The sequence below is a fragment of the Gymnoscopelus braueri genome (assembly GCF_963280865.1).
Source record: "Gymnoscopelus braueri genome assembly, chromosome: 12".
Lineage (NCBI taxonomy): Eukaryota > Metazoa > Chordata > Actinopteri > Myctophiformes > Myctophidae > Gymnoscopelus > Gymnoscopelus braueri.
The window spans coordinates 27,979,983-27,993,377 of NC_137614.1; the positions used below are offsets into that span (position 1 = coordinate 27,979,983).

Here is a 13,395-nt window from a genome sequence, read left to right on the forward strand (position 1 = left end):
CAGGGTTTGTTCTTTTTGCGGACTTGTTTCATGGACCTTAAGAGCTGTATTTTTGATCATTGTGATTGAAATGCTATCTCTGACTTTGACTGAGAATTCATCTGTCATTCACTATTATTTGAATACATTCTTTTAAGAAGTGACTAATCTGAAACTGTAATTAATTAAAACCCTGTTCAAAGATCCTTCTGTCTCGCTCTGCTTTTGGATCCAAAACCGATCCAAAATCTGTTCCAGCAAAGCTTTGCTACACAGCTAATTTCAATAACATGTTTCTGAAGTCCAGAGCATCATTCAATTCATTATTCATATATGAACTATCTTATCTAAACACCCAATCAGTATTGTTGGGAAAGACGGGGTAAAGGCAAAAGAACACCCAGTAGCATTTGAATACATATGAGGGACACCTTCGGCTTACTTGCTCTAGTCTTTTGAGATTCAGACCCCTGAAAACAGTAAGCTATACTGGAAAATGTATTTACAGGTCAAAGAAACACAGGACACTGCACAGGGGAGAAGGCTCCCCTCAAGGCTTTCTGCCAGAAAAACATGGGTGTGGCCAAGTTCTTCCTCGTTCTTCCATGTGTAGGTTCAACTTCTTCCTTGCGTTTTTGCAACTATGCCTAAACCTAACCTTTAACCTAACCTTATAACCTCACAAAAAACTATGCCTAAAGACAGAGCCATAGCCATAGCCTTTCTATCAGAACCCCCCCCTTTCTGCCAGAAAGACCCCCTTTCTGTCAGATAGCCCCTGAAGGACAGGGTGCAGCCCCGGACCCCTCAGGCAAGTGTCCTTCTGCCAGGACACTTGCCCCTATTACAGAGGACACTGTGGCCTCCTAGTGGTCTCCCTAGGCTATTGCAATGTTAATGTGAGCAGGAACATGTGAACAAGTGATGACAAAAATAGAGGTAATAAAGAGGTTTTATTCAGTGCAAGGACCAGTGGTCTTGGGCCCTGTTAGATCCAAAACATTCAAGAGCTGGAGGGCTGTGTTACATTCAATATTATAACGGTTATGTGGTTCAAATAACTTAAAACAAATCATTTACATTTCAATACACCTGAAAGAAAACCATGAATAAATATTGGTTGTTTATTATACAGAAATACACACAGAATTAATGGATGAATGAATAAAAGGGGAAACAGAAACAGGTGCATAACAAGAGGCTCATTCGCTTCTTTGGGAATTAATAAAGTAATTCAACACACATTCAGAAAATGAATATCTCTCACTACTTGGGGCATTGAGGGATATAATCAACATAAGGTGGACCTCTCAACATTATTAATTTGCATTTCTATGTAATTGTTTTCAGTAGCTATTTCAAGAACTATCAAACTGTTGCATTAATATGTTGCAGTATTGCCATCAAAATGTCTGCTCTTAGTATAACATCATGTTAATGATTTAATTGCATATGTTAGGTAGTAATGAGGTACTGTAATATACCTTTAATACACTCGCTGTGTGTGTGCGTTCTAGATGCTCTGTGTTAGGGGTCCAGTGCTCTGGATGGTGCTCATGATGAACTTGACCACGTCAGATGTGGAGCCTTGTCCTCCCAGGTCAGCGGTGTGTAGCTGGGGACAAAGTAGTAAGGACGACACACAGGACAGCACTCCATTTGATAAATCATCCCAAAATGCATTCTCTGCAGCCCCTGTGACACATTTCCATCACACACAGTACTCTGCTCCTTGATGCTGTCAATCCATCTTTTACCATGTACTGGAGCTTTTAGTTTACAGCAATAATATTGCTGTACATTTTGTAGTAAAAATAGAATACATGCATACATACTGCATGTTATTTAATGTTCACATCATACTCATCAGCCATACTGTACGTACAGGCCAGACGGATATAGTGTATTTGGTCAGACAGACATGCCTAATTTATGCTCCATTCGTATGATGGTGTTGCATGCCAAAAATAACTGATTTACAAGCTCACACCGCAATTAGCAGTATAAATCATGCTACAGACAGATAGACATTGGACAAAAAAAATAAGATACCTGTGTCTCAGTTACGGTAGAGATGATAGCTCTGCGGATCATGCTTGCGTATCCGTGCAGCTTGAGGTGGTCCAGTAGCAGGCATGAGGCCAGCAGCATGGCCGTGGGGTTAGCAGTGTTGCGGTTAGCGATGCTCTTCCCGGTGTTTCTGGTGCCCTGTGCACAGCAGCAGTTCACGACATGAGTAGAGGTTGAAAGACAACACCACTCGACAAGAGAGAAACATGTGTGGGCCCAATGTGGTCACTATATAATTCATAACATCAAAGCCGTTTCTTTTCACCTGACAAAGAGTTTCACCGGGAGGACGAAATGCATGCAGTAGCGATTCAAGCTGCTTTAAAGTCATACTGTGTACAATGTCGCTATGCTTCTGCTGCACCCCTAAGAGGAAGTATCGAGAAACCCCTGTGGTAGAAATGCAGCATACATTTGTTTAGGATTTGCATAATGCCCATTTGGCACCTATTGCATGCCTGCCTGCCCAGGAGGAGGGTTCCCTCTTTTGTGAGCCTTCCTTGTTTTTTTTTACTTGGGACTCGTTTTGTTCCCCCTAAATGTGAGCCTGTACAGCCCTTTGAGACTGTAACAGTGAAGGGCTATACAAATAAATGCAAAATGACTTGGCATGGTGATGTTCTTCTATGGAAAGATGTATGATACTGTATGGGGGGTTTACAATTTTTATGGCTAGACTATTCTAGGCAATCTGGACTAAACCCAGACCCGGAAGATTACTGAAAATGCTAATGAATTCTCCCTCACCGTTTCAAACACAGCATAGTCCTCTCCATAGTTGGCTCCAGGTACCAGGCCCGGTCCGCCCACTAGACCAGCACACACATTGCTCACCACATTCCCGTACAGGTTGGGCATCACCATCACATCAAACTGCTGGGGCTTGGAAACCAACTAACAGGCACACATGCACACAGTTTCAATATATATATATATATATACTATATATATATATATATATATATATATACACACACACACACACACGTTATTATATATATATATATATATATATATATATATATATATATATATATATATATATATATATATATATATATATATACATATATATATATATTATTTTTTTCCAAAAGATTTATTTTTGGGCTTTTATGCCTTTATGGACTGCTACGCCAGGGGTCCAGGCCAAAATATTTGTATTTCTTGTTTGTGCATTCAAGTTATAGATCAGGAGCTCAAAATTGTCAATTTCTGTTCTGTGCTATGAACAGTTCCTTCTGGATGCGAGCATGAAAGCTTAGCAGTAGTTTGGAGAACATAGTCAAGATATCTTTGAAAGAAACGAGAGATATAAAACTATAAAACGGTGCAATCATGGAATTATCACAAAATGAAATGAACCTTGGCATTAAGCAGTGTGTGTGGACTGCCACACATAACTGTACCTGCATGGTGGTGTTATCCACAATCATGTGGTCAAATGCAATGTCAGGGTAACCACTTGCAACCTCCTTACAGCACTCCAGAAAGAGGCCATCAGCCAGCTTCCTACTCAGGCAAACACACACACACACACACACACACACACACACACACACACACACACACACACACACACACACACACACACACACACACACACACACACACACACACACACACACACACACACACACACACACACGTTATAATGATAAAGAGTGGCAGAGACTTACATTAGGCCTCATTCACAAAGCTCTTCTTAAATTTCGGCTATATTTTGGTGTAGCGAAACGTGTGCACAGCCATGATTTGTGTGCATGCACCGATGATGAATCCCACCTGATACATACGTACATCAAATGCTCGTTCATGTGTGAATCATTTGCATTGTTCCGTTTCATACCATCAAAGGCTTGCACCGAAGGGTAGAGTGCAACAGGAAAAGTAAACTACTTCATAGTACGACGGTGAGATCTACTGTATAAGCTGACAAAGCTTAGCATGGTGATGTCTTGACAGCTTGTACATCTGGTGTATTTGGCAAGCGATAAATGATCAGCTGATCTTTTGTGAGAGTTAATAAAGTATTGGTCACATTTGTAAATGAGAAGAAGAAATTGGTGACATCAGAGGACCAAATTATAATAAAGCATGGCAAGATGCGATACGATGAAGATACGGTAGCTCACCATTGCTGAGGTAAAAATGCAAATGCTGGAATTCAGGATACTGGAACGCTATCTGATATGATTTTTGTATCAGAGCTTTATTGATCATCATATTGCATCTTCATCATGGTAAGACTACGAATTATACAGTAGGCATCATGGTAAGACTACGAATTATACAGTAGGCTATTTGTAAGGTGTTCCTGTGATCAATAAGTTTCATAAGGTGGTATCTGCTATCGTGCAACATGATATTGTAAATACTTTGCCAGATTGTGGTCATACTATCAGAAATGGCAAATGCACTGAGAGACATAATTATTTTCAGCTCTGAATGCTTCAACTTCAAAATAAATAGAAAATAGTTTGAATTTGCCTCATGTCTATAAACCCAGTTATGCATCTTTACTTCAAAAACAAGCAATAGATCGTTGAACAGACATATTTTTTCTTTTCTTTTATTTGTTTTGACAAATGCTGGGAAACATCTTGTTTAAGGACTGGCACTACTGTAAGTGATTTTGCATAAAGCATAAGACAAGTGTCGCCACGCAAGGTTTCTGGCACATACGAATGCCTAAAAGCAGAAGTGAGTGCTGTGTGTACCAACGAACAAATTCAGCTAAGAAGAATGATGAATCACATTATGCTTGTGGAAATGCTTGCATGAGTGTTTTAAGATCAAATATGATTGTAAGCACGTTTCGTGAATGAGGCTCAATTTGTGTAAAAGTTTATTATGGTGAAAACTTCATGAAGCTCAAAGGACATATTGTATTGTCTGTGCTGTCTATTAATTAAGAATTGGCCCTCATTTATCAACGGAGCGTAAAAAACGGCTTATATTTTTCCATATATTCGGCCGTACACCAACGTCGAAGTCACATTTATCAAAGGATCTTATACAGCCAATCCTAGCGTACATCAGGTCGGAGCTTTGATAAATCTCACGTCTGAAAACAACACGCCCTTAAATATTCACAAAACGCCCCGACTTCACGACGTGAAGAACCAGAATACGACCCAAAAAAAGCATGAAAAGCCAATAAGAAAGGGTTTCCCCCGCTCACCTCGCCACACACGCACACGCACACGCCTCTCTCTCTCTCTCACACACACACACACACGCCCGCCCAACTTTGTCTTTCATGTAATCTGTAGCGTAGCGGTACAATCTTTGTTGTCACATAGGCAGGCTTGTAGCCTACATGAATGATACCAATCACATCGCCATGAATGGAATACGTTTGTATACCCATTTATTTAACCCATACCGAGCAGTGCGTGTTCGAGTTACACTAAATAAAGCAGTCATGAGACTCGGGCGGAATGCAGTGATCCCGTGCCGCCACGTTAATATTGGAGCGTCGGGTTTATATCCTTAACCCAGCCAGGTTGTGTAGCCTACATAACTCTCTATGACATAACTCCATAACATAGGACAAGCTACTGTAAGTTTGTAGACCTCACTGTCCATGAAAAGATGGCCGGGACTCCCGAAAATTCTCTCGCAGAAGCGCTCGTATATTTTGAAAATAGCAGATCTACAAGCTCACAACGCGTCGCGATGCGACCTGTTGTGAGCTTGTAGATCTGCTATTTTCAAATAGCCAATGCAGCCAGATCTGCAAGCTTAACTGAATGACTGTTAAAGCAGTTTGTTTAAATTAGCTTATACTATATTATATTTTTACAGGGATTATTTATTAGTGTAGATATACATTTTGGAGTGGATTATGTGTCCAGATGCTTGTCAGACAGTCAGACAATGCTGCTCCGCAGGTCTACAATGGAATAAACGGGCGCAGCCAAAGTCAACAACTGGTCTCGACCAGACGTGAGATCTCAGCGTACGGTAGGCCGAAGGTAACGTCAGGATATATTGATAAATGCCGAAAGTTGCGGTGATCTCGCCTTACGCCCATTATTTGGTCTGCGCCGCGTTGATAAATGAGGGCCATTATCTCTCTCCCTCACAGACACTTACATGATGTTGGCTTTGTGGACGGCTGTGACTCTGCGGCGACCTTTCTCCCGTGCCATTCTGAAGGCGTATTCAGCGATACGCAGAGATTTGACCCTGGTGATAATCTTCAGACACTCCACAACACCAGGTACACTCTGGAGAAAGGAACAGACGGACAGAGAGGGATAGAAAGGGGGCAGAGGGCGTGGGAAGAGAGTTGGGAGTTTTTAGTTGAGCAAGCAGAGCAAGCTAATCAGGGGTTTTCAATCACAGACAACATAAGCTTAAAACAGCCCCTTGATAAGAAAAAAAAATTAAGACAACAGAAAAAATTAAGACAACTGTGCCGGTTTACAGGGCTTAAAACCGGCACAGCTTTGACTTATGTATGTCAACACACACACACACACACACACACACACACACACACACACACACACACACACACACACACACACACACACACACACACCTCATGCTCCAGGCTGCTGTACTCGCCCTCCGTGTTCTCTCTGATGATGATGATGTCAATGTTCTTGTGGCGACTTCTCACACCTGGGAGAGTCTGGCAGTGCATCACGTTGGCATACAGGTCCAGAGAGGTGCTGTGGAGTGGAGAAACGTCATAATTGTTTCCATGTTGTATTTATTGGTACTGTACCAGTCATTGTCAGTAATTTATTTGTATACGCTATTTAAGTCATATCTACCCTGTGCGATCTTTGTTTACAAAGCCTAACAGGCTATAACAGTAATGTATTTTTGTGCTACATTGTTCAATGTCAATATCACAATTGTTAATCGCAATTATTTTAATGACAATTAATCGTCAAGCAAACTTTCATGATCGTGACAACCCTAGGGACAGGGAGAAAGGGAAAGGAAGGAGATAGTCAAGAGAGGAGGGAGGAAGTGAAGGAAAGATAAAGCCTTTATCCAGTGGTGGAAAAAGTACTCAAATGTTTTACTTAAGTAAAAGTATCAATACTGCAATGTAGAAGTACTCCGTTACAAGTAAAAGTCCCGAATTCAAAATTGACTTGAGTAAAAGTACAAAAGTATTGGTATCAAAATGTACTTAAAGTACCATAAGTAAAAGTACTAAAATGTTTGAAAATAGTAGATCTACAGTACAAGCTCACAACGCATCGCAATGCGACGCGTTGTGAGCTTGTAGATCGGCTATTTTCAAATAGCCTATGTATAAAATATGGCTAAAGTGGTTAATGTATGTTTTATAATATCATAATTTAGATCTGAAAAGTAACTAGTAACTAAAGTTTTCAAATTGTAGTGGATTAAAAGTACTATATTTGCCTCTGAGATGTAGTGGAGTAGAAGTAAAAGTATTGGAAATTGGAAATACTCAAGCACAAGTACAAATACCTCAAAATTGGACTTAAGTACAGTACTTAAGTAAATGTACTTAGTTACTTTCCACCACTGGCAGTGAGAAAGTAACAGACAAAAAAAGAAATGGGGGAGAGCGGGGTAGAAAAGACAAAAAGAACCGATCAAAAGTAGCAGAGAAGGGTATAGAGTACACCAGGGAGAGAGAAAGAGAACAAGTGGATGCTTGTGTAAAGAGGCCTTACAATACCTAGAATTTGTTCAAAGTCTACTGTGGTAAAGGTACGTATTGTAGGTGGATAGTTATAATACAGTTTTGCACTGATGGTAATGCAGGACCTCTGGCTGAGAAGGTTCCGGTGAAGGGTCAGGAATGAAAGGAGCAAGGGTCAAAGGTGAGAGTTTAGAGACTCACCGCAGTAGGTTGTTCCTCGACATGTAGGAGGCAGGCAGGTTGTGGTTGGTCTCAATATTACCTGGAAAAAAAGACAAACAGGAACGAAAAGAAAGATAGTGTAATTACAGATAGAGAGACCAAAACTAAAACAGGTTCATTCTTAAAGGGATACTATCACAATTATCAAGGTTTAAGGTTTCTTTAATTTTGACATCTTGTGTATGTATGAGTAAAGAATAATAACATTATTTTGTTCTGGTTTTGTTCTCAGACATTGTAGTAGCAATTATATTATTATTATTATGATCATCATCATCATCTATATATTTGGTATAGGACTACTGTTCCCATAAAACAGAACAGCCAATAGAATCAAATAAAATAACCTGCACTTATCACTGTCAGTATGCGTTTCATTATAATTATTGTCGTTTCAATATACTATGATAATCATCAACAATTAACTGAAATGCACATCAAAAGTGTCATCATAGTGTCCCTTTGAGGCACATGCAGAAAGATACAAGTGGTCTCCATTATCTTTAAAAAAAAAAGGTTTTAATGATGACCTATTCTATATGAAGACACTGAGTGCGGAGTCTTTGCAGGGCGACTGTATCACAAACTGAGCTGCATGGCAACCGGGCAGAAATTGGCATATATGATTAAATCTTAATGCTCCATAGATTTCCAATCTGTTGTCTCTCTCAGTCGCTCTTTCTTACACATACAGAGACATACCTTTGAGGGCTACTCTATTGCGTCTGATAGCCATAATAGCGTTGTTGATGTCATCTTCTGAGGCCAGAGTGGAGTCCACATTCGCCACCTCAAAATCCACCGGGACACAACAGAACCTGAGAATGTATACATTGATACAATACATAGCTGGTATAGTGAGGAAGTGAACCACCGAATGAACGACCGAGTGACTGAGCGACATATGCTATACATTGGCATACTGTGTGTTTTCTGACCTGAACAGCTCACGAACAGCGTTGGCCAGTTCAGGCCCAATTCCATCCCCAGGAATTAGAGTGACAGTGTGTCTGCCTCCATACTTTGCAGGTGGAGGCTGCAAAATATAGGCACACACTCAGGTATGTGCATGTAACAACACATTGCCACAAACATATGCACACACATGTAATATCACATCTATCTATCTATCTATCTATCTATCTATCTATCTATCAATCAATCATACTATTTTGATGACTACTATTAACTAAAGAAATCTATCAGCTATTCATAGATTTTGACAAACGCATAGAATAATTTATTTTAACTCATGTTAAATAACTTTGTATTAACACATGCCCTGCTATATTATAGAGATAATAGTCTCTGTATGTCTGTAAGTGGTGATACTCACTATGGTCTGGACGTGGGTGGACAAGGATAGGAGAGAGAATAGGGAAGGTTTAGTGGTGTAAAGAGATGCTAAGTGTCACACTCACCACCGCTAGAAACTCCATCCACTCACTGCTCTTCGATTCATACAGCACACACACGTGACACGCCAGTACATTAATTAAACATGAATGTTCAGCTTTTTATTTTATTTGTTTCCCTATTTCTAAGAGGGATAAAACAGTAGGTTTGGCAGGGTGGGATGGTCACTTGACAAAGTGAGTGATGTACTGTACATGATCAAAAAGGAAAAACATGTGCTCTTGAGCTCAACATCTTTATTAAAAAACGTAGGCTGTTACAAGCATAATGTCTCAAGACAGATCCTTCAATACAAGATTTCTATAATCATAGCTACCTACTACCCACTGTGTCCTTCAGTGTTCTGAGACACAGCTAACAAAGAAAAGGTAGTTATGCTTGTTGTAGCTATCTGGGAACTGTCTTATTTATTATTAGTATTTGTGTCTTTCTTTGGTATTTCTTTTTTGTCTTGGATCACTCACGGCGTAGGTGGACTTTGGTCTCTGACAACACGAAGTTGCACCAACTACCTGTGGGTAGAATATAAGAAAATGTTCGTTAAAGCCCTAATTTAAATGGATCTAGATTCTGCATGGACAAAATATATATAACCATATTTTTGCATCGACATTACGTTTGGTTTAGTAGTGGCAAAAGATGTCAAAGTCTTTAAGAAGATCAACTACACAGCAAAATCGACCTTGTTTGTGGTCCTGAAAGGACAGCGACATTACCACCGGCTTGATGCTAGCTTGGCTAACTAAGTTAGCCAACTAATCCGTTTAGCCGCAATTAACTTGACAAACCAACAGAACTAGAAAATACAAGTTAAAATAGACAAAACCCTGCGTGTTTATCAAGCTGCTGATAACCTAAAGAGTCTTACTGCCCTGGAGGAGTGGGTCGTCGCTGCTTTCAGGACTCTGGACAGAGACAACACCGACCTGCCCGTCATCTTTAAACTCTCTCTTAAACAGAGGCTGATGCCACGACCGCGTACGGGCACGCGCTGCGCGTTCAACGTTGTATGTGAATTATGTATGCTACTGTCTAGCACTGGCAGTGGTGGAAAGTAACAAAGTACATGTACTCAATTACAATTTTGAAGTAGTTTTACTTTACTGGAGTATTTCAATTTTTTTTATACTTTTGCTTTTACTCCACTACATCTCAGAGGCAAATATTGTACTTTTACTCCACTACAATTATTTGACAACATTAGTTACTAGTTACTTTGTAGATTTTGATTATTATTACAAAACATACATTAACCACTTCAGCCCATTTAGGCCATTTGAAAATAGCCCATCTACAAGCTCACAATGCGTTGCGATGCGAACCATTGTGAGCTTGTAGATCTGCTATTTTCAAAAGATTTGTATACATTTGAAAACTTGTGAAATGGGACATTCTGCATAATGAGTACTTTCTACTTTTGGTACTTTAAGTATTAAGATGCTTTTGTACTTTTACTAAGTACATTTTGAATTCCGGACTTTCACTTGTAACAAGTATTTCTACATTACAGTATTGATACTTTTACTTAAGTAATACATGTGAGTACTTTTTCCACCACTGACTGGGTGTGTATTGATGGAAGAGCAGGGACTGACACCTCCAACCACTGCTGGTTATAGGCCAATATGAATATAACAGATACTCTCCCATACAGATTGGTTAAAAATAACGTTGCATTCATTAAAATATATGGATCCGGATTCCCAACTCTAATTAACACTGAGGATTTTACTGTACAGAGACAGAGACAGAGACGGAGACGGAGACGGAGACGGAGACGGAGACGGAGACGGAGACTGATTGATGTACTTTATTTAGTAAGACATGAGAACATCAGTACATGGAAGTACAAATTCACAATACAAGATCTACTAAACTGGAAGTCTCATTAAGCACTGAGCTTGTTTAAGATGAGATCCCCATGCACACAAATCATGATGACATATAAGAGACAGACAGATATACACACTACTATACGAAATGTCATATCAGCTTACAGGTTACTGGTATGAAGAGTGAAAAAAATCACACCCAGTGTGAAGTGGGCGGTATGGTCATCACAGTGGTCATCACAGTGATGGAAGCTCACTTTAAAAAAAATGTTTTTTTGAAGTGCATAGTCCTATTTATAGGTTATTAATGTCATCATGTGTCTCGCTAGCCAATCACAGTGCTGAATAGAGTCAGCCAATAGAGTCAGCCAATCACAGTACAGCTAGGGGTGTACTAATGAGCCAATCACAGTACAGCAAATGTGTACTAATGAGGTGTCCCAACCCCACTTATAGGGGCGGCTACACCGCCCAAAAAATATGTACAAGAGAAGAAAAAGAGAGGGGGGGGGGGGGGTAGGTTAGGACTTAAAGGGATACTTCACTTTCGGGCCGGGGACACATTTAAAAAATATATTAAAAATAAATGAAAAAAGTTATGGAAAATTCATGGCCCCCTCACACATTAGTAGGACACTCTAATGCGTGAGGGGGCCATGAATTTTCCATAACTTTTTTCATTTATTTTTAATATTTTTTTTAAATGTGTCCCCGGCCCTAAAGTGAAGTATCCCTTTAAGGATAATTCCTTTAACAGGTCCGTTCATGAAAGTCCTTGCGGTCTTGTTTCCAATGAGGGCCTGTGAGCAATTAGGGGTTAAGAGTCTTGCTCAGGGACAAATTTCATTTCATCGACGCATTTGCTGGCCTGGCCTGGAATCGTACCTGGGGCAACTAGGGCCTTTGGCTCCCTAGGCGGGCTCACTAACCACTCAGCTATGGCCGCCCCAAACTTGGGGTATAGGTTAAGACTTGGACAGGGGCCATTTTCGAATTGCAGCCTCCTGAAGGTGTATCTTTAGGGCAGTTTTGAAAGTGAGTAGGGTTTTGCACTCCTTTACTCCTTTTGGTAGGGCATTCCACATTTTTGATGAATGAGTTCATTCCCTTTGTTGAGACAAATCTGGGTTGAACATGATTTGTGGAGCTGCCTCTGGTGTTATGATCATGGACTTCATTAACATTTTGGAAGTATTTTGACAAATACAGTGGGATCCCAATGTTGTGGTGTATCTTGAAGACCAGGCCCGTAGCAAGTTGCTGTACTCTATCCTCAACCCTAAGCCATCCAATCCTAGCAAAATGAGCAGGGGTTAGATGGGTTTTGTGATTGAGGCCAAGAAGTAGCCTTACTAGTTTGTTTTGGGATGTTTGGAGCCTTGTTTTTAAGGCCTTGGAGGTGTTGTGATACCATGAAGTGCATGCATAATCATAATAACCTTGTATGAGGGCCCCTGCAAGAATCTTCAGAGCATTCTTACTGACTAGACGTCCAATCCTATACAAAACGGAGACGGAGATGGAGATGATATCTTTGCTATTGGACATTTTTTCAATGTGGAGATAATGTAAGATTGCTCGAATCGCTTCTTCCCACAGATTCGTGTCGCCATGGCGACGCGGTGACAGTGACAGTGCACTCAGCAGCAGCAGCAGCAGCAGCTTGGCCTAATTTCTGTTTTTGCACTTTTCCCTCCAGGGATCACCGTGTACCTGTCGTGCTGAAAGCCACCACCGGGAGGCGACATTACATACAGAACTCAACATGACCGAGACGAACGGTTCTCTACCTGTTACACCAGTGAAAATGTGTCATTGCAAAGAAATCCGTACCTCTAGTTCGGTTTATCGGCTTGCCTTCAGTATGTCAATGCAAAAAGGTTTGCTGAGATGGTAGAGAGTTATGTCACATACCATACGAGAAGGAAAGCCAAAAGTTAATGATCATAGTCCCCATGTCAGTCAGTGTACAAGATCAAATACTTTTTTATTAGTTTAGCTTCTGTACAATATACAAATGTGCGATATTTATGCTGTAAAATCACTTATTTGTGCTGGACCAAAGCAACTCTCCAGCACCCCCCCCCCGCCCCCATCCAAACCGTTTATCACCCATTGCTGGTAGTTAGAGTCTTTTCAGTTTCTCGGGAGGATCTCCCTGCGAGAGGACAGCGGAGTCTCAGAACTACATTTCCCAGCCGGGCCATCGTCTCCTCCCTCCACTCCCTCTGC

General features: G+C 40.6%; 1 protein-coding gene across 1 annotated transcript; it reads right to left on the reverse strand.

The window, feature by feature from the left end:
* Nucleotides 1-1,039: 1,039 nt before the first annotated feature.
* Nucleotides 1,040-8,954, reverse strand: LOC308096844 (isocitrate dehydrogenase [NAD] subunit gamma, mitochondrial-like). Its single transcript, XM_080444314.1, has 9 exons — nt 8,854-8,954; nt 8,618-8,733; nt 7,895-7,955; nt 6,602-6,734; nt 6,151-6,284; nt 3,459-3,561; nt 2,797-2,943; nt 2,032-2,187; nt 1,040-1,594 (listed from the first exon to the last, which is right to left on the reverse strand). The coding sequence occupies exons 2-9, from the start codon at nt 8,649-8,651 to the stop codon at nt 1,493-1,495; spliced, it is 870 nt and encodes a 289-aa protein (XP_080300440.1). The 5' UTR covers nt 8,652-8,733; nt 8,854-8,954; the 3' UTR covers nt 1,040-1,492.
* Nucleotides 8,955-13,395: the final 4,441 nt, after the last annotated feature.